This window comes from Selaginella moellendorffii, unplaced genomic scaffold, assembly GCF_000143415.4.
Source record: "Selaginella moellendorffii unplaced genomic scaffold, v1.0 SELMOscaffold_3, whole genome shotgun sequence".
Lineage (NCBI taxonomy): Eukaryota > Viridiplantae > Streptophyta > Lycopodiopsida > Selaginellales > Selaginellaceae > Selaginella > Selaginella moellendorffii.
Window position 1 is genome coordinate 3,843,229 of NW_003314264.1, and position 22,819 is coordinate 3,866,047.

General features: G+C 50.4%; 11 protein-coding genes across 18 annotated transcripts in view; 6 read left to right on the top strand and 5 right to left on the bottom strand.

Annotated features, from left to right (window-relative positions):
* The window catches only part of LOC9643663 (eukaryotic translation initiation factor 3 subunit F), a 1,332-nt gene extending 571 nt beyond the window's left edge, over window positions 1–761 (bottom strand). For both annotated transcript variants that reach the window (XM_024668413.1, XM_002963813.2), the window contains exons 1-4: window positions 482–761; window positions 348–427; window positions 65–294; window positions 1–6 (exon numbers count right to left, since the gene is read on the bottom strand). The exon at window positions 1–6 is cut by the window's left edge and continues 116 nt beyond it. In XM_024668413.1, the coding sequence (XP_024524181.1) occupies window positions 1–6; window positions 65–294; window positions 348–427; window positions 482–700 (535 nt within the window). In that variant the 5' untranslated portion in view covers window positions 701–761. The remainder of the gene's footprint in view (window positions 7–64; window positions 295–347; window positions 428–481) is intronic.
* Window positions 762–873: 112 nt separating this feature from the next.
* Window positions 874–2,366, top strand: LOC9655450 (protein JASON). Of its 4 annotated transcripts, XM_024668418.1 has the most exons (8): window positions 874–1,079; window positions 1,153–1,291; window positions 1,349–1,394; window positions 1,449–1,537; window positions 1,623–1,666; window positions 1,748–1,918; window positions 1,970–2,171; window positions 2,229–2,366. In XM_024668418.1, exons 2-8 carry the CDS (start codon window positions 1,193–1,195, stop codon window positions 2,310–2,312), a joined length of 735 nt encoding a protein of 244 aa, XP_024524186.1. In that variant the 5' UTR covers window positions 874–1,079; window positions 1,153–1,192; the 3' UTR covers window positions 2,313–2,366. The 4 variants fall into 4 exon arrangements, with proteins under 4 accessions (XP_024524186.1, XP_024524182.1, XP_024524185.1 ...); XM_024668414.1 differs by having other exon boundaries at window positions 1,748–2,171; XM_024668417.1 differs by having other exon boundaries at window positions 1,358–1,394; window positions 1,748–2,171.
* A 202-nt stretch (window positions 2,367–2,568) lies between these two features.
* LOC9643664 (60S ribosomal protein L12) lies at window positions 2,569–3,194 on the top strand. Its single transcript, XM_002963408.2, has one exon. The coding sequence runs from the start codon at window positions 2,611–2,613 to the stop codon at window positions 3,109–3,111; it is 501 nt and encodes a 166-aa protein (XP_002963454.1). The 5' UTR covers window positions 2,569–2,610; the 3' UTR covers window positions 3,112–3,194.
* Window positions 3,195–3,503: 309 nt separating this feature from the next.
* LOC9643665 (protein trichome birefringence-like 12) lies at window positions 3,504–5,313 on the top strand. Its single transcript, XM_002963409.2, has 4 exons — window positions 3,504–4,159; window positions 4,408–4,548; window positions 4,594–4,843; window positions 4,890–5,313. Exons 1-4 carry the CDS (start codon window positions 3,624–3,626, stop codon window positions 5,166–5,168), a joined length of 1,206 nt encoding a protein of 401 aa, XP_002963455.1. The 5' UTR covers window positions 3,504–3,623; the 3' UTR covers window positions 5,169–5,313.
* LOC9643666 lies at window positions 5,128–7,990 on the bottom strand. The gene is made up of 4 exons (XM_002963814.2): window positions 7,637–7,990; window positions 7,303–7,406; window positions 6,860–7,240; window positions 5,128–6,802 (listed from the first exon to the last, which is right to left on the bottom strand). Exons 2-4 carry the CDS (start codon window positions 7,381–7,383, stop codon window positions 5,324–5,326), a joined length of 1,941 nt encoding a protein of 646 aa, XP_002963860.1. The 5' UTR covers window positions 7,384–7,406; window positions 7,637–7,990; the 3' UTR covers window positions 5,128–5,323.
* A 950-nt stretch (window positions 7,991–8,940) lies between these two features.
* On the bottom strand, window positions 8,941–12,497 carry LOC9655451. Its single transcript, XM_024668404.1, has 5 exons — window positions 11,505–12,497; window positions 11,315–11,432; window positions 10,942–11,249; window positions 10,768–10,866; window positions 8,941–10,713 (listed from the first exon to the last, which is right to left on the bottom strand). Exons 1-5 carry the CDS (start codon window positions 12,464–12,466, stop codon window positions 9,129–9,131), a joined length of 3,072 nt encoding a protein of 1,023 aa, XP_024524172.1. The 5' UTR covers window positions 12,467–12,497; the 3' UTR covers window positions 8,941–9,128.
* A 101-nt stretch (window positions 12,498–12,598) lies between these two features.
* LOC9655452 (CBBY-like protein) lies at window positions 12,599–14,242 on the top strand. The gene is made up of 11 exons (XM_024668410.1): window positions 12,599–12,757; window positions 12,818–12,867; window positions 12,921–12,984; window positions 13,046–13,094; window positions 13,159–13,227; window positions 13,296–13,357; window positions 13,403–13,483; window positions 13,539–13,693; window positions 13,744–13,828; window positions 13,886–14,029; window positions 14,083–14,242. The coding sequence occupies exons 1-11, from the start codon at window positions 12,609–12,611 to the stop codon at window positions 14,180–14,182; spliced, it is 1,008 nt and encodes a 335-aa protein (XP_024524178.1). The 5' UTR covers window positions 12,599–12,608; the 3' UTR covers window positions 14,183–14,242.
* LOC9643667 (aquaporin TIP2-1) lies at window positions 14,235–15,458 on the bottom strand. The gene is made up of 4 exons (XM_024668529.1): window positions 15,399–15,458; window positions 15,047–15,194; window positions 14,708–14,955; window positions 14,235–14,651 (listed from the first exon to the last, which is right to left on the bottom strand). The coding sequence occupies exons 1-4, from the start codon at window positions 15,456–15,458 to the stop codon at window positions 14,235–14,237; spliced, it is 873 nt and encodes a 290-aa protein (XP_024524297.1).
* Window positions 15,155–19,237, bottom strand: LOC9655453 (G patch domain-containing protein TGH homolog). 2 transcript variants are annotated; one of them, XM_024668406.1, is made up of 17 exons: window positions 19,078–19,237; window positions 18,936–19,026; window positions 18,789–18,883; window positions 18,624–18,724; window positions 18,442–18,578; window positions 18,256–18,389; window positions 18,125–18,200; window positions 18,009–18,074; window positions 17,883–17,960; window positions 17,664–17,823; window positions 17,145–17,607; window positions 16,814–17,096; window positions 16,585–16,751; window positions 16,325–16,531; window positions 15,760–16,275; window positions 15,556–15,699; window positions 15,155–15,489 (listed from the first exon to the last, which is right to left on the bottom strand). In XM_024668406.1, the coding sequence occupies exons 1-16, from the start codon at window positions 19,219–19,221 to the stop codon at window positions 15,595–15,597; spliced, it is 2,823 nt and encodes a 940-aa protein (XP_024524174.1). In that variant the 5' UTR covers window positions 19,222–19,237; the 3' UTR covers window positions 15,155–15,489; window positions 15,556–15,594. The 2 variants fall into 2 exon arrangements, with proteins under 2 accessions (XP_024524174.1, XP_024524173.1); XM_024668405.1 differs by having other exon boundaries at window positions 18,442–18,724.
* Window positions 19,238–19,277: 40 nt separating this feature from the next.
* LOC112344155 (DNA topoisomerase 3-alpha-like) lies at window positions 19,278–20,702 on the top strand. Its single transcript, XM_024668412.1, has 7 exons — window positions 19,278–19,652; window positions 19,777–19,953; window positions 20,002–20,149; window positions 20,198–20,245; window positions 20,293–20,352; window positions 20,403–20,465; window positions 20,518–20,702. The coding sequence occupies exons 1-7, from the start codon at window positions 19,308–19,310 to the stop codon at window positions 20,574–20,576; spliced, it is 900 nt and encodes a 299-aa protein (XP_024524180.1). The 5' UTR covers window positions 19,278–19,307; the 3' UTR covers window positions 20,577–20,702.
* On the top strand, window positions 20,697–22,818 carry LOC9643668 (hemoglobin-2). 3 transcript variants are annotated; one of them, XM_002963412.2, is made up of 9 exons: window positions 20,719–20,888; window positions 20,965–21,208; window positions 21,260–21,492; window positions 21,547–21,735; window positions 21,794–21,916; window positions 21,978–22,140; window positions 22,197–22,311; window positions 22,374–22,490; window positions 22,557–22,818. In XM_002963412.2, exons 4-9 carry the CDS (start codon window positions 21,708–21,710, stop codon window positions 22,710–22,712), a joined length of 702 nt encoding a protein of 233 aa, XP_002963458.2. In that variant the 5' UTR covers window positions 20,719–20,888; window positions 20,965–21,208; window positions 21,260–21,492; window positions 21,547–21,707; the 3' UTR covers window positions 22,713–22,818. The 3 variants fall into 3 exon arrangements, with proteins under 3 accessions (XP_024524188.1, XP_024524187.1, XP_002963458.2); XM_024668420.1 differs by lacking the exons at window positions 21,794–21,916; window positions 21,978–22,140; window positions 22,197–22,311; window positions 22,374–22,490; window positions 22,557–22,818 and having other exon boundaries at window positions 20,697–20,888; window positions 21,251–21,496; window positions 21,547–21,712; XM_024668419.1 differs by lacking the exons at window positions 21,794–21,916; window positions 21,978–22,140; window positions 22,197–22,311; window positions 22,374–22,490; window positions 22,557–22,818 and having other exon boundaries at window positions 20,697–20,888; window positions 21,251–21,492; window positions 21,547–21,712.
* Window position 22,819: the final 1 nt, after the last annotated feature.

Genomic DNA, 22,819 nt, shown 5'->3' on the forward strand with positions numbered 1-22,819 from the left:
TATCAACTATACCAAGCTTTGAAGTGTCAGAAAAAGGAAAACAAGACACGGAGAAGAAACTTACAGCCAACTCTCTCGGCCTCCAAGAGTCGAAGATCGAGCTGGACCTCATGGAACTGTGCCGCAAGCGGACGCTCGCCGAGAGTTAACACCGTGGAAACATAAGCTTTGATGTTTGCGGCATCATCGCTGAAAGTTGTGTCGACAGTGAGGTGAATGGGATTGGAGGTCTCTCTGGCGTAGAAATCCTGGATCAAGGCATCGCTTCCAGTTACCCCAGGGCTTGTTGAGTACCTTGAGAGAATCCATTTCTTACTTAAATCACAGAGAGAGTTTGAGCAACTTACCATCCGATGATAACTTCTTTGGGATTCACTCGCTGATGAAGCTCAAACATCGACCTATGATAATCGATGTCCACAGCCACCTGCATTGGAAACCCGATTTACACGAAATCCCACTTCCAGGATCAAATACCGACCTGATCAGACGACTCGTTGTGCGGAACGGCATAAGAATTGCGAATATCGATCGTTCCATCGCTGGAAATCGACCCCAGCAGCGTCCCAATCACCCGATCTTGCTGATCGTTGCGGCGAATGTAGGAATCGCAGATGTTGAAGAGGACCGTCGGATGGAGCTTGGCAACGACCGCCGTCGGCCCGGAGGGCATGTGAAGCACCGTGCTCCCGATCGCCATCGCCCCGCCCTGCCGCAAGAAACCAAGAACCCTAGAAATCCCCTAGAACAAGGTCGGTCGGGCGTTCGATACCGCTTGGCAACAGCCCTACTTTTCCCGCCATACGGACTTACTTTATTTTAAGTTTTTTCCACGTCGGCGTTCGCCTATACTCAAGATCAAAACTATTTGTTTCGCGCACTCCCCTGGTGATTCTTCCAATGCTACCTATGTGTGGCCCCAAGACTGGCGCTTGGCGCTTTGTGTTCTAGCGTTTCTAGGGCGGCAGGGCAAGGCGCAGCGCAGCTACGGCGCAAGCCAAATGCGCTGGGAATCGGCGGCTTGCGCTTGGATGTGATCGCTTGGCGTTGGATCGGCTGCCGATCGGCTCGCGCTTGAGGTATTTTGTACTTCCTTTCCATATTCCGGAACCCCAGCGCTTTAGCTCTGAAATTATACTTCCTCCATCGTAGTTTTGATCCGAGAAGCATGGTGTAGGATCGATCCCGGCATATGAGAGTCGGATTGGGTCACACAGGAATCGATAAAGCGATGAGGTGGCTCTTTGGTTGCTTCAGCAGTCGCAAAGAGAGACCAAATCGACAAAAGAAGGTGGATTGGTGGATTGGTACTGATTTTCTTTGTATTGTTTCACGACGGATCTTGCAGCCTGTGAAGCTTTTTGCGACTGCGTGTCAAGCTCTCCTACAGAAAGGTACGAGACTATATGTTTTGTTTTTGCGATTTAAATGGTTTGTTCCATCGACAGCTTCAAGCCGGCCTGACAAGGCACAAGTACTTCCGGACTCTGGATTGGAAAATGACGAGAAAGGAATATCCCGACGGCGTGATCCAGAGGTAAGTTGATTCATCTCTTTTCTCAACTCCAGTTTATCTCAAAGGCTTCAGTTTTTTCACTTCATCTATTTTTCACTTGCAACAGCTGATCAAGGCACGCGATAAATTGCGAGCTCACGATGATCCTGAGTAAGTGCGACTGCTATGTTGACAACTTCAGGTAACTCATCTGACGCTGGTTAAATGGATTTGGCATGATGGAACTTCAAGAGCCGGCTTACCACGTGAAGATCATAACAAGGAAGCGTTTCATAGCGCAGCTCACGAGGGCGACGGAGACCTTTCAGTACCGGCAGAGTCGAGCATTCATGGCAAGGACACCCGTGACGATTATCTCAGCATCGACTCGGTTTTCCCGGCCTCTTTATTCTCGGACGAGAGGTTTGGCTCCTCGGAGGGCGATTTTTCTATTTGCAAACCCGCTCCTCGCAGCTTCAAGAAGACCGAGGTCTCAGAGGACTCCACCTCCCTCTCGAGCGAAACCAGGAGCACGCAAACGCAGATGAGCTTTGATGAGAAGCCGATCATGGGTCTGGTTGCGGCCGACTGGCTCGAGCCGGACACTTCGGAAGTAAAGTCTTACAAGGCGTGGGATGGGAAAGGGATCCCAAACTCCCCGTCCAAATACAAGGAGGTGAGTGAGGACTTTCTCAGCAAAATCTAACGCGATGTGTGATGTGTATCTTTGCAGGATCAAACGATAAACTTCCAAACGATTTCGTTTGAGGCACGGCTTGAGCGTGCACTGGCTGCTCAGAGCGTGATGGAACACTGAGTAAGCCTGGAATACATAATGTAAACTTATAATGTTCCAGCTCTTGTTTTCTAATGGTGTTTATAACTAAAGATGAAAAAGGGGAAAAAAAACTTTTAAAAAAACAGAAAGCAGGGTTAGGCCGTTTTTAAAAATGGAAACGATACCTAAGAATATGCTCTGCTAAGCCCTAAAATTACTCACTTTAAATACTTTAATGTGTATGCCACGTGGCATTTTTATATATTAGTTTTGAGGTTTAGGGTTAGGTCTGTTGTTAGGGTTTAGGAGCTTCAGCGCAGCCGCCGCCGCCGCCGCCATGGCTCCCAAGCTCGATCCATCGCAGGTAGTGGAGGTGTTCGTCCGCGTCACGGGAGGCGAGGTAGGCGCTGCGTCGTCGCTGGCCCCAAAGATCGGCCCCCTGGGTCTCTCACCCAAGAAAGTGGGAGAGGACATCGCCAAGGAGACGGTCAAGGACTGGAAGGGGCTGCGCATTACCGTGAAGCTCATCGTCCAGAACAGGCAGGCCAAGGTGGAGGTTGTGCCCAGCGCCGCCGCGCTCGTGATCAAGGCGCTGAAAGAGCCGGAGAGAGATCGCAAGAAGGTGAAGAACATCAAGCACAGCGGCAATATCTCCCTCGAGGACGTGATCGACATCGCCAAGATCATGAAGCACAGGTCCATGGCCAAGGAGTTCAAGGGGACCGTGAAGGAGATCCTTGGGACGTGCGTCGCGGTGGGGTGTACCGTGGATGGGAAGAGCCCCAAGGATCTGCAAACGGAGATCGACGATGGCGAGGTGGACATCGCCGAGGTTTGAGAGGGAAGGATTATATGCTACTTGTGTGGATGTTCTTTTTTGGTATGTTTGAATCAATGGAGACGAACTTTAACTTTTGTTTCGATCAAGGATAGAAAGTAAACATTGGGGTCATTGAATTGGAAGGATTGATTGGTAAAACCTTGTGACAGATTGATCCTTTTATTCATGCTTGAATAGCGCGTAGGAAAACCATTGGACGAGTAGAGTTTCGAAGATGCTTTCAGCAGCTTTGCTTTTGTCCTTGTCATTGATGTTGCGAGACTTTCCATCGACCATTTTTTCGTCGCAAACCTTCTCGCTCGTTCGAATCGCTCGTTTTCGCAGCGAATCCATTACAATACCTATACCAAACCCTCCGAAAGACCTACCTTATATAGGAAAGTGGAAAAGGTATTATTCGTCGAATATCCTAAAATGGTCAGTGACTATTTGTAGAATATTCTTAAAGTTTAGTGATTATTCGTGGAATCCTTGAAGTTTCCGGTAAACCCTAATCCACGAACAAGGTCATGGTCGCTACTCCTCCTTCCTCCTGGATCCTCCTCCCTCTCATCGCCATCGCCGCCACATTGTACGCGCTGCTCTTCTCGACCATCGCACCGCCGGCGCGTGGGATCCAGGAGCTCGCCGTGGACGCCAATGCGCCTTCTTCTTGCGATTACTCGGCGGGGACGTGGGTGTTGGATCCCTCGCGGCAGCCTTCCTACTCGGAAGACTGCCCCTTCCACAGGAATGCGTGGAATTGCCAGAGGAGCCGGCGGCCGGGAATGGAGAGGATCTCGGCGTGGCGGTGGATTCCCAGGCAATGCGAGCTCCCGGCTGTGGATCCCGCGGGATTCCTGGCCGCGATGAGAGGCCGGCGATTAGGGTTCGTGGGGGACTCGCTCAACGAGAATTTCCTCGTTTCTTTGCTCTGCGTGTTGCGCCGCGGCGATCCCGTGGCGCGCAAGTGGAAGCGCAAGGGCGCGTGGAGGGGAGCGTTCTTTCCTTCTTTCAACGTCACCATTGGCTATCATAGAGCTGTCCTTCTAGCTCAATACCGCGAGTAAGCTCTCTCTCTCTCTCTCTCATAAGCTTAGGCACTTATGGAGAGCTCTCGTATAGAGTAGACTCATCTCTCTCATAGATCATAGAGCATAGAAGATCATAGAGAGCTCATCTCTCATAGATCATAGAGAGAGCTCACTTATAGAGTAAGCTCTCCCTCTTATAGGCAAGTCGCTTTGGTTTTTTTCCATTGTTGCCGTTTGTCATGCTTTTGTTTGTTCCTTTTCTTTCTTTTCTTGTAGGAAGGCTACAGCCAAGTGATCTTCCAGGGCCACTCAAGAACACCAAGCTAAAGAAGGCGTTTCGGGTGGACGTTGACGTGCCTGCTCCAGACTGGGCCAGTGTTCTCAGCTTCTACGACGTGTTTATCTTCAACACGGGGCACTGGTGAGAATCTCTTGCAGCAGAAAAAATTCTGATTTGATTGCCCAGGTGGAGCCGAGACAAGTTTCCAGATGACGAGCCTCTAGTTTTCTACAGGAGAGGCAAACCGGTCCTGCCACCCTTGGGAATGAGAGAGGGCCTTTCGGCAGTGCTGCGTCATATGGTTCCACGCATCGAAGCCGCGCTGCCATCCACCGCTCTGGCGCTCTGGAGGCTCCAGTCCCCGCGGCATTTCGAAGGTGGCGAGTGGAATCAGAACGGGAGCTGTATGTCCGAGACGCTGTTGTCCGATCAAGAGGTGCATGCTTCCTTCCATTTCCTTCCATTCTAACAAGAGTTTGCAGCGGGAGAAATGGTTTAGCAGTGGAACAAACAGCGAAGCGCGCGAGATCAACACGCTCATCCAAGAAGTTCTCCAAACGAGCCAAAAGTTTCGGGTGCTAAACATCACACCTCTGAGCGAATACCGACGAGACGCTCATCCCGCGATCTGGCTGGGACGAAAAGACGCGCACTTGACGTGGGGGCAGGACTGCTTGCACTGGTGCCTCCCGGGGCTCCCAGACACCTGGGTCGATATCCTTTGCGAAATCATCCTTGGATTCTTCCATTCCAGAGCTTAAGAAAAAAAAATTTAAAAAATACTTTGTAGCATTTTCTCTTGCGAGAAAATCTCTTTGCCTTGTCTCTAAACGTTCCTCTTCCTCCAGGAACTTCGGGAAAAGAACTGGCTATGAACAGAAAGAATATGGCGTCAATGTATGTACATGGAAGACTTCTACCTCCTGGTTCTGGAGCTTGACGCGAAGAGCTTCAACTTTTGGGACATGGGAGTGGCACTCCGCTGCCTCTGCTTTCGTTTCCTCCGGGTCTCCCCCCACCTGACCAGCCACGGCAGCGCCGCTCCACCGCCGCCAGGACTCGCCGCCGCCGCCGCCGCCGCGGGTGGCACGCTCGAGGATCGTCGGGACGCCTTGCTGGGACTAGAGTAGTGATCCAGCGTCGACACTGGGCTCGTCATCCTCGAGTTGGAGGAGCCTTCCAAGCGTGAGATGTTGCAAAACTTTCCACTCCGCCGGCTAGCGTTGGTCGACGGATCCACCCGCGAGCCACCACCAGCGCTGGTGGCGCCGTCGCTGGACCGCAGCAACCCGCTCATGATCTGCCAGTCCTCCGTGATCTCCTGCCTCGACAGCGACGTGATGCTCGGCAGCGTGTCGTTTCGAAAGTCCCGCTGCTTCTTGCTCGATCTCGTTGGCCTTCCCGTGCTGGTGGTGGAAGGTTTGGTGTTGTGTCCGCTTCTGGCCACCGGTTCCTGTTCCACTCGGCTCACTGGTACGTGCTCCGACTCGTCGATGGCTTTAAGTTGGAGTGTGGCGCATTCGAAGTGATCGATCTCTGGAGAGCTTCCTCCGCCGTCTTCTTCTACGTCCATTCCAACGCCGGCTTCAGCTGGTATGGCGTCCGCAAACCACGCAACGGAGTCCTTCAGCGAGGGACTGGATTCCTTCCGGTTGCAGGGTGTCTTGTCCAGCGTGAGGCTGAGTAGAATTGAAGCTGCAAGGCTTGCAACTTCATCTTCACTGATTTTCTCTTCGGCAGCTTTATCCTTCTCTGGCGGCCGAGCCTGACTGCCTGTGAGATTCCCGTTTCCAGCCGAGGATGCGTTTGCCCAGTAGGAGTTTTGTTGTCCTTCAAAGACTGTGAACATGGTTTCTACTTTGCATGCCGCCTTCGTGCCTATCGTATCTCTGTAAGTATTTCCTCCAACTATGCCATTTGAATCCTTTTTCACACCAGGGATCGTCACGTAATAGTTCAAACCCATGGTGTTCTCGTACCCGTTCTTAAGCTGACCATTTCTATCTGCTTGTTGCTGTGAGCTATCTGCGTACCGTTTTGTAGCCAACGAAAACAAGCTACCAGATGAACCATTTACGAGCCCATCCCACGTTACTGGTAAATGAGAAGCAGCTAGCCCGTTAAAATATGCTGTTCCAGACACCTGCCATGGATGGGGAGTAGCATGCATGTTTTGTTGCATGCCGCCTGCTTGCTGGTGCCCATACCATAAACCTGTTCGACCATCCTGCTCTCGGCTTGAGACTACTGCTGGCGTTGGAAAACCTGTGCTAGCGAACCGTCCAGAAGAATTTTTTGAATCTTCCCAACCATGAAGTGGAGCCTGTGCAAACCCATTTGGCATTTGGAGCTGAAAAAATCCGGAGGCCGAAGCTTGGTTATTGTTTCCGATTCCCTGAAGCAATCGAAACTTATAAGCACATAAGTAGGCGTAGCAAAAGCTTAGATTTACCTCGAGAAGCCATTGTTGATGATTTTTCTGCAAGCACGTCGCCTGCCTTTCTTTTTGGCCGACGGAGAAACTTTGCACATGACTTTTCATGTCTGAATAGTCCAGCCTCGGTCGTTTCATCGAGCCGCAGTGCAAGAACAGCTCTAAATCGCAATTGACGTCTGTTGGACAAGGCTTTAGATCCAATTCCTGATCCACATTTTCGTCGGGAAGCTTTTCCAGGTCAAAGCCTTTCGGGAATCCTGTTTTGGTCGGCTCCTCTTTCAGAGGGAAAAACTGGTGATGCTGAGGAGGATTCCCATTTGGGCCGCTAAGATTTGTGGCACCCAGTTCGTCCATCATTGATTTCTGCACCTCGTACAGGTAATGAAGTGCTTGGACCTGAAAAGATTAAAAAAATTAGCGAAAACCAACGCGGAAAAAAAGAAAAAAAAAATTTTGACCTGTTCTCTGTAGATTTTCTCCTGCCTTAACATTGTCTCTCGGACGAGCATGCACTCGACGGAACTTAGATGACCCTCCATGTCCTATCTACTCGTGAATCATCCTGGAACAAGGAAGAGAACGCATCCTTTAGTCACATTGCAATGCTTCTCGAGGGAGAAAGAGAGAGAGAGATAGAGAGATTTTCGAACGCATTCAATGCCAGAATTTAGAGAATGCGACAGCTAATGCTAAGCCAGGCACCAGAAAAACAAAGAATCGTCTTCCACACCCCACATCCAGACACGCAAGAACACAAAACTCTCACACACGCACGCACACACACACACACACCTGATAATTCCTTCCCCACGGCTCCCAAATTCTCCTCCCCGGCCCTAGCAATATCTCCCTAGACAGCTCAAGAACCTGGTCTTTCCACCGCGCCGCGCCGAAATATCCTTCGATCTGTGCCGACGCCGCGCGATAGAGCGCCTGGAGCGCGAGAATCGCAGAGGAGAGATCAGCCGCCGAGCGCTGGCCGCCGCGATTGAGCCGCGCCGCGAGCGTCGCGCGAGGAGGCGAGCTCCGCCATAGCCGCTAGGCTTTTGGCCTTCTTGCTTGAGAAGCAAAATACCTATACTTACACTCACACACACAAAAGAGTAGTAGTCTCGCCAGCATCCAACAGAATGAATGATTCTGACAAAGGGGCGCATCACAAGGGGATTAAACTAAGGCACTTTACGTGCTTTTTTAACCATGGGGCGAAACTTTTCTTCCCTCGCATTTTTCTATTCTAGGGATTTTACCTGCTACGCTAAGTACAAGGGAATATTACGCGGCGATGCCCCATGTATACTACACGTGCATGGAATCACTGACAGGTGATTGGCCGGCGTCACGAGTGACGGGTGGGGGTTTGGAACTGACGGCCTCGCGAGTTTTCCTCTGACGGGCCAGACGACCCTTGGAGAAAACCAACCTTCCCATGTTCGAATCTCACGAGGTTATTTTTCTTTGGTGGCTTTGACAAGGAATATAAGAGAAATATTCATGCTTCTCTCTTCTCTCATGAGCTTCGAAACTGGAAAAGAAGCTCGATAGAGATTGTGTGACTGACCAAACAAAAAACTCTATAGGCATAGCAGTAAACAAAACTTCATGATCTCGGCCATCTCGCGGCCACCTCGGACTCAGTTCATCATTGCGATAGCGATAGCTCGTCCCTGGCCGCCTATTCTTTTTCCTCGTTTTCTCACCGTTTTAGCGAAAATGCTCTCGTCGTCGCGAAATGCCGCGTAGCGTGACGATGCCGTCTAAAGACTTAGTCATCTCGGTCACCACGTCCACCACAGAAGCGACCACTGGGTCACTGTAACCACTGGAAGCTATACTGTCAAGTCCACCTCGGCCACCTTGTCGTTAAAATGCCATTGTCGGATCTGCCACGGGCGGGCACCTCCTCGTCCACGGACCAGACCATGACCGGCCCGAGGCTTGTAATTAATCCTATGATTTTCCCTGGACCAAGTCCTCAAGTATTCTCTGATAATTCCCTTGAATGCCGGCTACTCATCCTTTCCACAATGCCACATTCCTCCTACTGGCACGAACTTGTCGATTAATAAAGTATTAGATAACTAATTAATTAATTATCCTGCAAAAGTGAAGTTTAGACTTAATTAAGCTAATATAGGAGGAAACCTTCCCATGTTCGAATCCTGCTGTTGTTTTTTCGTAAGGAATATAAGAGAAATATTCATACTTCTCTTCTCTCATGTAGAGATCGTCAAACGAAAAACTCTATAGAAACTTACGCACCAACGTCGTCGCCTTCTTCTCTTCAGTAGTCCTGGCCTCTAAAGCCGGATCCTCCTCTCCCCCGGAATCCACCGCGCCCGCCACCACGGAAGCCTCCTCCCCCTCCACGGCCGCCGCCAAAGTCATCTCGGTCTCCAAAGCCGCCGCGGCCACCTCGGCCTCCACGAAAGCCACCACCACTCCGGAAGTCATCTCGGTCTCCATATCCGCCTCGTCCGCCGCGTCCACCTCGGAAGTCATCACGGTCTCCAAAGCCACCACGTCCACCGCGGAAGCCGCCGCCGTCACGGTCACCGTATCCACCTCTTCCACCTCGGAAGCCACCGTCGCGGTCGCCATAGCCACCTCGTCCGCCCCGGAAGTCATCCCGGTCACCGTAGCCCCCTCGTCCACCCCGGAAGTCATCTCGGTCGCCATATCCTCCACCACGGCCGCCGTAGCCTCCACCTCGGCTTCCAAACCGGCCCCCGCCACGACCACGGCCTCCAAACCGGCCGCCACCTCCACCGTCGTCATCACTCTCGTCGCTAAAGTCGTCGCCGTTGCCGTATCTGCCTCGGCCACCTCCTCCTCGTCCGCGGCCCCGACCACGACCGAAACGAGGCTCGTCATCCTCGCTCAGGAAATCGTCGCTGTCCAAGTCGGAAGCGTCGTCGCTGGCGTCAAACTTCTTATGGCCAAACCGGCTGCCTCTTCCTAATGCTCCGCGAGCTCCTCCTCGGCCGCCACGGCCTCCTCTCGAAAAACGGTCGTCTTCGCTCACGTCGTCGCTGTCGTCGTCGAGGTCGTCGTCAAGTCGCGAACGGAGTCCACCACGGCCTCTTCCTCTGGCTCCTCGACCACGACCACCACGGGAGCTTCCAAAGTCGTCGTCGTCATCACTGAGATCGTCCATGCTGTCGTCTTCGCTGTCAAACCGGCCACCACCTCTGCCTCTTGCTCCTCGACCACCTCGGGTGGTGAAGCTACCACCACGTCCTCCACGAGCACCCCTGCGAGGCATGTCATCGTCGTCACTGTCGTCCAAACTATCATCAAGGTCGTCTTCGCTGTCCTTGGCAAAACTCGCACGACCACCCCTTCCCCGTCCGCTAGTAAAACTCCGGCCTCGTCCCCCACCGTCGTCTTCTCTAAGTGAGGACGCCCTGGATGCAAATCCTGCTCCTCGCCCTCTACCTCTCATCTGGCCACCACCACGTTTGGAGGACGTAAAGTCGTCATCGTCGTCGGAGTCGTCGTTCCATGCATCATTTTTGCTCTGCTTCTTGCCTAAATTTTTCCTGGACCCTACGTCGAAGTCCTTGTCGTCGGAGTCCTCATCTAAGTCACTCTCGGACTCGGACGCCATTCTCCGATTTTGAAGGGAAGTTGTTCGCTTAGGCGCAACTTTGAAGTCATCATCGGAGTCGCTGAGACCATCACTGTACTTGCCTTGCGCTTGTTTGGCCTTCCTCTCGAGGTGTGTGTGCTGCCGGGCAAAATCTTCTGGACTGCCCTCCCACTTCTCTTTGGTTCCTTTTATTGTGTGGAACACCTTGACTGTGTCAGGCCGCTCGGCTTTGCAGTCGTGGCATTCTTCATTTCTTGCAAAGTTCACGAACCGGCACCTGAGAACGAAGAAGACGACTCGTTTGAAGTTGTTATAAAAAGCATGAACTTACTCTGGACATTCCCAATCTCCGGGGCGCAGATCTTGTGGCGGACGTGGTGTATGACACTCTCGGCAATGCCTATTCCTACAAAAATTGATGTAATCACACCTGTAGAAAGAGAGAAAACAAAAAAAAAAAAACAAAAAAACATCAGAACCAGACGAGGAAATTATTCAATCTTACTCGACGCATTTCCAGTCTCCAGGTTTCATTTCATAGTTCTCGTTTTGTGGACGGCTAGTTTTCGGTTTTGCAATCACTTCCTGACGGTCACGAGGCAGTGTAGGATCCCGAGAGACGGCACCTAGACTGGTAAGCTGCCTCAAGATGTTCTTCACAGCAGTCTTGGTTTTTTCAGGGAAATCCGAACCCTCGGAAGTACACACCACAAACTGGAAAAGATACTGTAGAGCATCACTGGTTGAAGCCGTCGAGTCTGGAGGCAAGTATGCACGACTGCAGTCGTCTTTCTTAGAGCAAGACTTGCAAACCTGGATAAAAGAAAAGGAAAACGACCAGTAAATCTAGAAAAAGGAGCCAGCTTTTGATTACTTACTTCTGCTTCCTCGACGTTACAAAATCCTCGCAACCTCTTTCCAGAGTTGACAGCCTTACGAAGTGTAGTCGGACAAGGATGACTGGCCAAAACTTTCAAGTCGCCCATTGGAAGCATCCTGCAAAGATTAAGAACAGAAGTCTGAGCTAAAAAGGATATTGGAAAGTAAAGGAAGGAAAAAAAAACTTACTTGAGGATGTCGTCCCTCTCGGTGCTGAAACGCTTGAAAGCCTCTGCGATGTTTGAGAAGCTTTCATAAGCCGCCTCACCCTTCACAAGCTCCTCGGCATTAAGCTTGAAGTAATTCTTCTGCTTGAGCAGCGCAACGAACTTCCTCCAGGCGTCCATCACCTCCCCACCAATGGACGAGTCCAGCGTTTGCCTGTGACCAACAACTCTCTGCTTTGATGCCAACACGTCTTCGATCTCACTGTCGCTCAAGTCGGACACCTCCTTCCCATTCTCGGCTCTGACATCAAAGTCCGAGTCCGACCCGGACTCCAGCTTCTTAAACTCCTTCTCGAGATCCGAGTCGGACGCCACATCCTCCTCCACCTCCGACTCGGTAGAAGCCCCAAGAGCGTCCTCAATCTCAGAGTCATCGAGCTCCGAGAAATCGCTTTCATCGTCCGACTCCATAGCAGCAGCAGCGGCCTTTGCAGAGAGCTTGCTGCGCTGGCCAGCCGACGCCCCCCGGCCTGTGGAGCTATTGATCTTGTCCATCTCTCTCGCCATCTTCATATTCTCCAGCTTGAGCGACTTGGTCTTCTCCTCCTCACCTTTGAGCGACTTGTTGAGCGCTTCTATCTCACCGTCCTTCCCTTTGACGCGCTCCTTGAGCGACATCAACCCATCCTCGGCATCCTCCTCCTCGGTGGAGACCGCCGCTGATTTCCCAGGAGTGTAGCATCTTGTGGAAAGAACCCCAAGCGCCGTTGGGAGGAATCGCGACACCCCAAACAATGCCTGCATTCCTGCCGTGCTGCTGCTGCTCCGTCCAAATGCCGGAGCTCCAGCTCGCGGCGCTCTAGTTTTGCGAAGAAGCATACCTTGCGTGGTGATTGCCCTACATTGCCACGAGCGGCTGCTGGCGGAGACGAGCGAGAGACGCGAGCAAAGGCCCGCCGGCGCCATTGCTCTGGAAACGTTCATAGCCGCGCCTTAAACCCTAAACCACCATGGATAAAACCCTAGACCTAAAGGGTTTAACACAACCTCCTCCATCCAACGGCTATGGGGGTGTCGAGATCTTTCTTTAAAATTTAAAACTTTTTAGGTTTTAGGGCTCTCAGCCATGGCGACTTTGGCGCCCACATCGGGATTTCGCCTCGGCGGCAGCATTTTTCAGGCGAAGACGCGGAGATTTTCGCCGGTTCTTGTGTCGAGCAGGAGCGGCGGCGGCAATGCGGCGTCGGACATGGCAGTTTTTCTGGAGATCGACGGGTATGGAGGATAATTTCACTGTTTCAGTGCTTGAAAAGGGCTTGTTCTTCCTGGGCATAGAGTTGTGGCTGATTTGCACAGACACGGGCATCGGCAAAGCTTCAATGTAGGTACGAGATGTTTTTGTGGCTGTGAGCTGAAAATCAAGCGGTATTTTTGACAGCTTTCCAGAGGCTGGGCCTCGACTGCGCGAATTGGACTGAGCCTGTCTACCTTGATCTTCTCAGGTTGCTTTTCCTTCTTCTGTTCTATTCTCCTCGTTTTTTCCGTGAACGAATTTCTCTGCAGGCAGGCAGGCAGTGATGAAACGCAAATGCTGACCACATTTTTCGATAGAGTATGTTTTCCCTTTTCATCGGTTTTGTTCTTTCGTTCTTTTGTAATGTTGGAAAGGATTCCAGATTGGATGGCCCATGTCGCTGCCAACGAATGAGAAGGACACATTTGTAAGAAAGCTAATGGAATCCAAGGTACAATTCAATCTACAATTTGGTTTCTCTTTCTCTGACAGAATTGAAAACAACTGCTATCCATCAAGCAACACGAACTGGAGACTCTGGCAGCATCGGATGCGATTCCAATTCGACCCGACTTAACGAGGTATGTAGCAGAGAGCCTTTCGTCACCTTTCATGTGTTTTCACAGCTTTGTGGACGAGGCCATGGGCGAGCTCGTTCCCGTTGTCTTCATATCTTCCTACAGCAAGAGCGGAGAGCGGGTTGCAAGGTAGTCTTTTACGAAAAGACGAACATGAAATGGATCTTTGGTGTGACCACAACAGACTGCTACTCGACAAGCTGGGAATGGAGCGCCTCGACTACATCAAGATTGTTGGCTCGCACGAGGTGGAAAGCAGTGCGTATGGACAAGTTGTCCTCGGCCTCGGCGTTTCTTCCTCTCCAGATGAGCTCCTTGCCACCGAAGTCGCCAAAGCTGGTTTGTGTGACCTGGCTCTATACTTCGACTCACTACTCTTTTTCCACCAGTTTCCAGCGAGAAGCAAAGGCTTGCCAGTGAGGTTGCTTCCACCTTGAAACTTAAAGTCGATCTTGACACAACCTCTAGTGCACTGTATGGAAACTTCAAGTTTATATCGCTAAAACGTATCTAAGTTTTTGTTCCTTCCAGATTAAAGACAACAATAGCAGCTCTAAGAGCCGCTGCTGAGACCGCTGGAGTGCCTATCGATCGGGGCATCCTTCTGGCTGGTGCCTATCTCGGCACAGAAGCAGCCAGTAGAATCAGCCTTCCCTGCGTTGTTGTACGAAGCAGGTTTGTGCTTCAAAGTTCTTTCTATCCAAACAGAATGAGTTTTTGTCATACAGTTTAACGGCTAGAGCGGAGTTTCCCCTTGCTAGAGCAACACTGGAAGGCTTTGGAGCTGGAGCTATAACTCTAAGTAGATTGCGGAAGTACCTGGCTTGAAATTCTACCCTGTAAGTTGTAAGCTATGTCAATATACACGAGCTTGGGCTTTCTAAACCACCGCTTCTGTGTGTTTCTCGTTCTTGATGTTCTTGATGAGATCGTTGGTTGATTGCTTCTGTGTGGACGAGACTGTTGGCAGGAAGAGGGCAGTGTAGATGAGAGCGGCTGCCGTCGCTCCCAGCAGCGGCGCGGCCCAGTAAATCCAGTGGTTCTTCCACTGCCCCGACCACAGTGCTGCTCCAAGTGATCTTGCCGGGTTCATCGATGCTCCAGTGACGGGCACCCCAACGAGGTGGTCAACAAGTACCGCCATGCCAATTGTGAGGGGCGCTATAGTCGAGGGGCCTTTTTTGTCCACCGCGGTTCCAAAGATAACGTATACCAGCACGAAGGTGAGCAGCGCTTCCAGTCCGAAGGCTTCGATGACTGTGAACTTGGAATTAACAGCATGAGCTCCAAAGTGTCCCTGCAAAGTTGCGATGAGAAATGTAAAGTTGCGTGGAGTTGTACAATGAGACTTACGGCGATGGCAGATGGAAACTCGCGGTAGAATCCAGCACCGAGCACTGCTCCTGCCAGCTGAGAGATCCAATACATGAGACCTTTGATGATGCTCATGTTGCCGCTCATCATGAAGCCGAACGAGACAGCCGGGTTAAGGTGGCCTCCAGAAACTCCAGCGGTTGCGGCTACGAGGATAGCGATCGCGAAGCCATGCGCGATGGCTATAACGAGAAGCCTGGCAGAGTTAAGCTGGTCATCCACGATTCCTGCACGAAAAGTTTTCGCGTAAGTTCATGATTGTCAAAAGATAAAACAAAACAGACCCGAGGACACGACAGATCCGCATCCGAGGAATACGAACAGGAACGTCCCGATGAACTCTGCAGCACAGCCAAGGAGTGTTGTTGGAGAGAAGGGGTCTCTCACTCCCAAGCTCCAGCTTCTCAACATGATGGTTGATGAGGCAAAAGCTTCTCTCTAGTTGAGGTCGCTCCACACCAAGGAACTGCAACGAGGAGAGCTAAGGTCCCAGAACTTATATACGTCCCCAAGGCGCTTTGTTTGTTTGTAGCCCTCTATCTGCGATCGATGGACTATTCCCGAGTCGGCCGAGCAGGGTCCACGTGGAGGACCGACCGTTAAGAACTGAGCTCCCGGAATAATTCTGCCAATGTTCCATGCTTCATAAGTCCATGCTGTAATGGCCAACCAGCCGCCCTGACTGGGCCCTTGCCTTGAATTCGTTCTTCTTCATGCGCTGCTCGTTCATTGAAATGCTCCTTAGATAGATTCGAATACCCCTGATTGCAAAACAACGAAAGTCGAAAGTCTATAGCGAAGGATTCAAAAGCAAGAATGATGAAAACCTGCTTTTAAGTTCTCGGCTGAGCAATAGTAGCTCTCTCTCACGAGCACGATGGCGATGGTGATGACGATGAAGATGACGTCGAGGATGATGTTCTCCGTCTCTTCGACTTGTGGCGTTTATGTCTTTCCTTCCTTTCTCTTCTCTGCAATAATGCGTAACGTAATTCAGTCGCACGCTTAGTGCTAATACCAAAGGACCTTACTTTTCGTTTGCTCCGTTCTTTGGAAGACTCCTCCCTCCTGTCCCTGCTCTTGTCCTTCCTTTTGTCACGGGACCGGCGTTGATCTTTATCGTCCTTAGTAGTGGCGTGGTCCTCGGGTTCACTTGTGTACTGCGCATCCTTGGCTTGTGCTTTCTCGTCTCTCTCTTTCTGAATATCGGCTTTCGGTTCCTCTCCTTTCCGAGACGGTTTAACGAATTTAATATGACCCTTTGGAATGTCTTGAGGTTGTCCGCTTGAAGTGTCCTCAGTAGTTTGTCCTTTTGAAATGTCCTCAGGTTGTCCTCCTGAAGTGTCCTGAGTAGTTTGTCCTTTTGAACTGTCTTCAGGTGCCTTAACTGGAACAGGCATGGGAGGAGGAACTGCAAGTCCCAATTCCTTTCCAAGTGACTCCAAAAAGTCATCCGCCACCAAGCGTGTTAAAGCTGCATTCGCAGCATCTACGTTTTTCACCGGTTGGCTTGGAGCTTCTTCCTCTTCATCATCAGAAAAGATAGCCTGCCACCATTCACGTTAGATAAATATCCAATTTGACGAGGAATAATACCTTGTAAAGATCAACGGGCTTTTCTGCAATTTTCTCCTCGGGTTCCTGTTGTTCACCCTCATCAACAGGAGGTGTGCTTTCCCTTTGCACTTCTTCAACTTTAGCAGCACTTCCAATAGCTTCAGTAATCTTCGAGGAAAACAGACTCTCTGACGGCGTAGCAAGCGTCAAAGACTCTATCCGGCTCTTTGGTTTCGCTAGAGAAGACTGCAAGACGATGTAACATTCAGAATAATAGGCAAAAAGATACTGAGGCGCACCTGTCCAGTGTATGGATCTAGCACGTCGAAACGTTTGCAGAGAAGTGGAAGAGGTCTCCATGGCTCCTCAGTCCTCCTAGGATAAGACAAGGATGTGGAAGGCTGAGGTGCATAGCTTGTTGATGGAACTGATAGTTGATTTGGTGATTGCTGTTCCTCGATGCTTTCTGAGGAAAAAACGAATATGTAAGCTTTAATGTGCTAAGAGATTGACATGATACACACTTACTTACAAATTTGCCTGCCTGTTCAACACCCCCGGACGTGAATCTGTCACTTGAGGCAGCCAACTTGCCAAGTAAATTTGCACCCGACGATGAAACAGTTCCTCTAGCAGCATGTGCAACAGCCTCAAACTCAAGAATTTCCTGCGCACGTTGGGCTTCTGTCAGCTGTTGAGCACCTTTGTTCATTTTTCTTAAACCCCCGGTGTACTTATCCTTAAGAAACTGCTCATAGCGTGCTTGCTTAGCAGGGTCATCCTCGAAAGGTAGACGATTTGTCTTAGTTGGCTGCAAGACTACAAAGTAAGTGAAAAAGCATACTATCATCGAGCCTACCTCTGCAGATGGCTTCATGAAAGTGTTATTGAGTGTCGCCTGTAACCGAGCACGATCTTCAGCGGGAATAGCCGGCAGCGCTGATTTTTGCAGAGGCATCTCCCCAAGAGCTTGACCACGTTCGCTTGCACCAAGCTTCGGCCTATCTCGATTAGATTGAATCTGCAAACCACGCTTCGATCGTTCTTCCCATAGCCTCCTTGTATAGTAGTCACCACCCATCCCCCCAAAAAGAAACTGAAACAAAGGATTTTCTTTGTTCTTCTCTTTGGAGAGAGCTTCAAGTTGAGTTCCACTCCTTGCCACAAGAATTGCCATGCCGTCTATCAGCTTCACAAGAGTTTTATCTTCCGGCTGTGGTGCTTCGAGTGGGGTATTGTCAGATTGTGATTGTGATAGATCCAAGGCTGCAACGAACTTGTGAACTGGAACGTAGTCAGGAGGAACCACAGGAGGGTGAAACCTGATATATGAAACAGTACGTGAGCATAAACAGTAATGAAAATGCATACTACAAACCATTCTGCTTGGTAAGTGTTCTCGCTAGCAAGTTTGAATCCCGGCAAAGCATCTTTTCCAACTGCCACAGTCGGAAGCCTTGGCCTTGGTGCTTTTCTCTCTATTTTTTCTAGCCGCTCTAGCTCTTCATCTTCGAGTACCATCATCTCAGGATGAGGACCTTAGGAGAAAGAAAAGGCAAAAGAAATTAGCTGAAAGTCCCAAGTATACATTTACAACCTGTTGCATAGACGTCCTCATCTTCATCCCCCATCTCCTCAAGGGCTCCTATGCCGAAGCCCTTCGACATTGTCACAGCTGCAAAGTGCCACGGTTTTAGATTTTATAAAGCAAGGATCGAATTACCATTTGGACGAAGCGTTCTCCGCTTGACTTTGTCCTTATCATCATCCAGCCGATAGTCCTTGGCATCTGCAGCCATCGCATTATCATCTGAAGAGAAAGAAACAACGAATGCCTACGTCGAAATTCAGGAGCACTTTGAAACGGATCAAATCCCAAGCCATGAACGTTGTCCTTTATTTTCCTGACAAAGTCCTGCACGGAAACACAAACATGATGTCTGCAAAATCGCCACAAGCAAACAGCTTACAGGAACACTAGTTGGTGGCAAATCCAATTGTTCCTCTGCAGTTTCACTATCTTCCAATGATGGACCAGCATCTTGTGAGCTACTGCCTGCACTAGCTAGAGCCAGCATAGCTTTCCTGCCTTCTCTTTTAACCTCTGCAAATGCCCGCAGTTAGCAATCATTAGAAAAAAAGAGCCGTACTATTACCTGAAGAGGCTGCTATGTGTTTCGGGCCAATACCCCGACCATGTCGCCATCCCATTTTCCTTAGCAGCTTCACACCAATAGAATCTGTCGGAGGTACGATTATCTCATCCGGCACAAACCCCGGAATAACAGCAGGCCTAGAACGTAAATCTTGAGGAAAAATCACGAGAAACGATGCGTACCTGTTCGTTTCTTGAGTAGCTTCACGCCGAGCATACTCCGCTGCAGTGAAACCGAACGTGTCGAATTCTTGAGCAGTTCCAATTTGCTTAGAATCCATCTCCTGCAAACGGGTTTCCAAGGCGGCCATTAAGCGGACTCAGCTCTAAAGTTCCTACAATGCGTACCCTTCGTTCTTCATCATCCATATAATCATAGGCGCTGTGTTGTCGCATATCAGCTCGACTTCCTCGCGACGACTTGAAAGTTTTTGGCTCCCATCCTTGAAATCAAAAACGTTTAAGCACACATAACGAATGAAACATTTCTCTTACCGTCTTTGGACCCGACAGTGTTGAAGTACCCAGCAGAGAAGCCTCCCGTAAACGCTCCATGGAATCTCCTGCGGCCCTCGCTATCACGAGCCTAGACACGAAATTTTCAGCAAGAGAAGCGAGAAGAACACATCGATCTTACATCCTGCTTCCACACGGGCTGCTGCTGGCGAAGCGTCCCCTTATCCAGCGCCTTAGCGCGTTTGCGAGCCGAGAGCTCATCGGAATTCTCGAGTGGAGTGCCATAGACCACCAGGGCGCTTCCATCGTCATCGCCTCGCCCCATTAAATCCCAGCCCTAAAACAAGAACCCGACCAAAACCCTAATACAAAAGGGGGAAAGAAAGCTAGTTTCGTGCGATCGATCGAGCGATGGCGGAGGACGGCGACTACACGGCGGCACTGCGCGGCAGCAACAGCGATCAGTGGCAAGCATTGAAGCCTCCAGCTCCAGCGGCGCCTAGGTTTGGCGGCAATCCAGGAGCTGGTGGATCATCTTCTTCTTCCGACGGTGCGTGCTACCGCTGCGGGCAAGCTGGCCACTGGTCCCGCGATTGCTCGATGCGCCCGGCGGGAAATGCAAGTGGAATCCAGCCTCCTCCCGCGATGAATCTCTCCTCCAAGTCTTGCCCTTGTGGAGCTGGGATGTGCGTTCTTCGCACGTCCAATACTGCGAAAAATCCCGGCCGCCAGTTTCTCACTTGTCCAGCTCCACAGGTAAGCTTCTTTCTTTCTTTTATGTTCTCGCTATAGAACGTAAAGTTCTTCGTGAAACCATTGGTTCTTTCACGGTTTCTTTAACCTTGTCAACTTTCGCTAACACGTAGTTCTTGCTTGATAGGGCGCGAAGTGCAGCTTCTTCGAGTGGTGCGATGCCGCAGGAGCACCCTCTACGAATCAGCCACCGCAGGCACAGCAGCCCGGCGAGCCCGAGTTGAAATGCCGCAACTGTAACCAACCTTGCGTGGTATTCACAGCCAGGACCGAGAAGAACTCCGGCCGCCGGTTCTACAAATGCGTAAGAACCTGTTTTCTTGTGCTTAAAAGCCTTCGATGGATGGTGTAGAAAAAAGAGGACTGCCACTTTTTCAAGTGGTGTGACGAAGCGTTCGCTCCCTCCTCGTCCCCCGGCTATAAGCCTCCTGCTGGCTATGGAGGCGCGAACTACACTGGAGCAGGATATGGAGGTGCTTCTCCCGGCTATGTGAACCCAGGTATCATCCACCACTACTCACCTCTAATAAATCATTTTGCTTAAGCAGGAGTATATGGAGGCCATGAAAACGTTTCCTCCGGCTATGGCGGTCCAGGTACCATTGAAACACAGAAAAAGCATTCACTTTCGAAACCTGTATAGGCTTTGGAGGGCCAAACAACACCGAAGGAGGATATGGCGGTCATGGCTACGGTGGCTCTGGTACCTCTCGACTCTCGTGAAAATGCTTTCAGTCCCAGGCTTTTTTGCAGGGCCAACATACTCGGGAGGATACGGGGCCCGTGGAAACGCCTCTTCCGGCTATGCACGCTCAGGTACCATCTCTCGACCGGTATAAAACTTCCAGCGATTTACAAGCTCCTGCAGGCGATGGACACCCGAGCGCCAGTTATGGTCGTGGATACGGAGACTATGGAAACGCGTAGCTTGCTGAAGCGATCTAGAGATATGGATTGAGAGAGGATAGTAGAGAGAAGAATGCTCGTCGAAAGTTTAAAGGTTTGCTGTTAATATTTTGCCCCGGTTTTAATGTATCGCATTTTGGTTCTATCTTCTCTGTTTTCTAGGGCTTTCCTTGTGAGGGAAAAATGCAGTCTCTCCGAAGAGCGTGGTCATGGCTCAGGCGTCGCCAACAAGAAGACCAAGGGCCTCAGCTTTCGGCGGAGGACATGGGTTACTACACGGAGAATTCTTTCTTCTCGGCGCGTGAAGTTGCTGTGCTCTACAAAAAATTTCACGTAAGCTTTTTCTTCCGTCTCTGTTCTTGATGGTTGGATTCGTTTTTTTTCTTTTTCTTTTTTTTCTTGTCCCCAGGCAATGTGCAAGGAGGGATGGAATGTGCTCACTCACGAGGATCTAACGTCCATTGAGGAGATGCTCGCAAATCCATTTGCTCCGAGAATTCTCGAGCTTTTCAGCGAGGACGGAAGCGGGTTCCTGACTTTCGAGAAATTCGTAAACATGGCGGGCGTGTTCTCCGCAAAGTCGCCACCCGAGGTGAAAATGATATGGGCGTTTGCGCTGTGGGATTTCGACGGCGACGACGTCATTGGAGATGGTAAGGCTCTCGACGTTTTTGGTCTCAAAGCTTTGCTTTAAGCTGTTTTAGAAAGCCTTGCAGACGATCTAAAGCAAGGGATCTCTCTCATCACGCAAACTGACGAAAGCTCCAATCCTTCGGCTCTTGCCACCCTTGGAGAAGAGCAGATTGACGAGGTCGTGTCCAGAGTCCTGCAAGAGATCGATCCAAACAACTACGGGCTAAACTATGCGGACTTCCGAAAAGTGCTACAGAGAATGCCGGATTTCATCAATAACTTCCACATGAACTTTATTGCTTGAGTGCGTAAGTAGCTACACGTCAGCTTTTCCTCCTAATCTTTTGTTATTGCGAAGGGCCGTTCGTCATTTCTACAGTGGCCGCCACACAAAGGATACTTCGTCTGATCATACCCCGTCCTTGCGCCCGTTGCTGCCTAGTTGAAAGTATAAAGGGGATTTCTTGCAACGCTCCTCAAGCGTATTTCTCTCTGTTCTTTCCATTGATCCACAGACGCATGGGTTCGATCGCCATGATCCAAAGTGGTAAGCACTAGATGGTTTTCCTTGCGCTGCTAATTTGCTTTGGTTTTTTTCTTTGCAGGCTCTTGCATCCACCACAAGCTGGGTATTTTACCGAGAACAACAGCAAAGGGCCTAACAGCTTCATTGAGCATGTCTAGCGCTTTTGAGATTAGAAGGGATCTTAGAGCTGCTTCTTCGGCAGGTAGGTGGATCGACATACATTCTTCCTCTATGTTATTACATGTTTCCTCTTTCTTCCAAAGTCGGCATACAGGGAATTTTGTCCAGCGCTTTTTCTCGCCAGCCACCAGTGTGTCTCGCCGTGAGAGCAAGCGCCGAATCCAAATCCAACGCTGAGCTCGTTAAAGACTCGTGGCGAGTCTTAAAGAGGGACGCTGGAACGCATGCTACCGCTTTCTTTCTCAAGTAAGTTCCTTTTGCTGTTTGTCAAACCAGCTCACGTCTAAGTCCTCTCATCGCAGGATTTTCGAGATCGCTCCCACTGCCAAGCAGCTCTTTTCGTTCATGAGGGACTCCACCGTCCCGGCGGAAGCTAATCCGCACTTAAAGTCTCACGCACTCGTCGTCTTTACAATGGTACGCTTGTTCTAGCAGGATTGATATCATCAAACAAGCGTTTTCTCCATTTTCATGACTAGACTTGCGAGGCCGCGATTCTTCTCGGAGAGGATCCCACACTAGCAGCTTTGAGACCAAAGCTCTTGGAGATGGGACATACGCACGTCGTCCACAAGGTCATCGACGAGCATTTCGACGTAAGTTTGCTTGTCTTCTCAATTCGTTGAGCTATTCATTCCTTCAATTTTTTTCTTCTCTTTCAGGTGGTAAAATATGCGTTGTTGGAGACTCTAAAAGAAGCACTCAAGGACGAGTGGAGCCCAAGCATGAAAGCGGCGTGGGCGGAAGCCTACGACGCTGTGACGAAGATTATCAAAGACGAGATGCACGCTGTGAGACGCATGGAAGTAGCAGTCTAGTGTTCTTTCCGGCTGGGAATGTCCAGGCGATAGGAATGTAAGCCGACGGACCAGATCGTTTGGAGGATTCTGGGAAGTGACAATATAAAGATCTCTTTGAGCCAAAC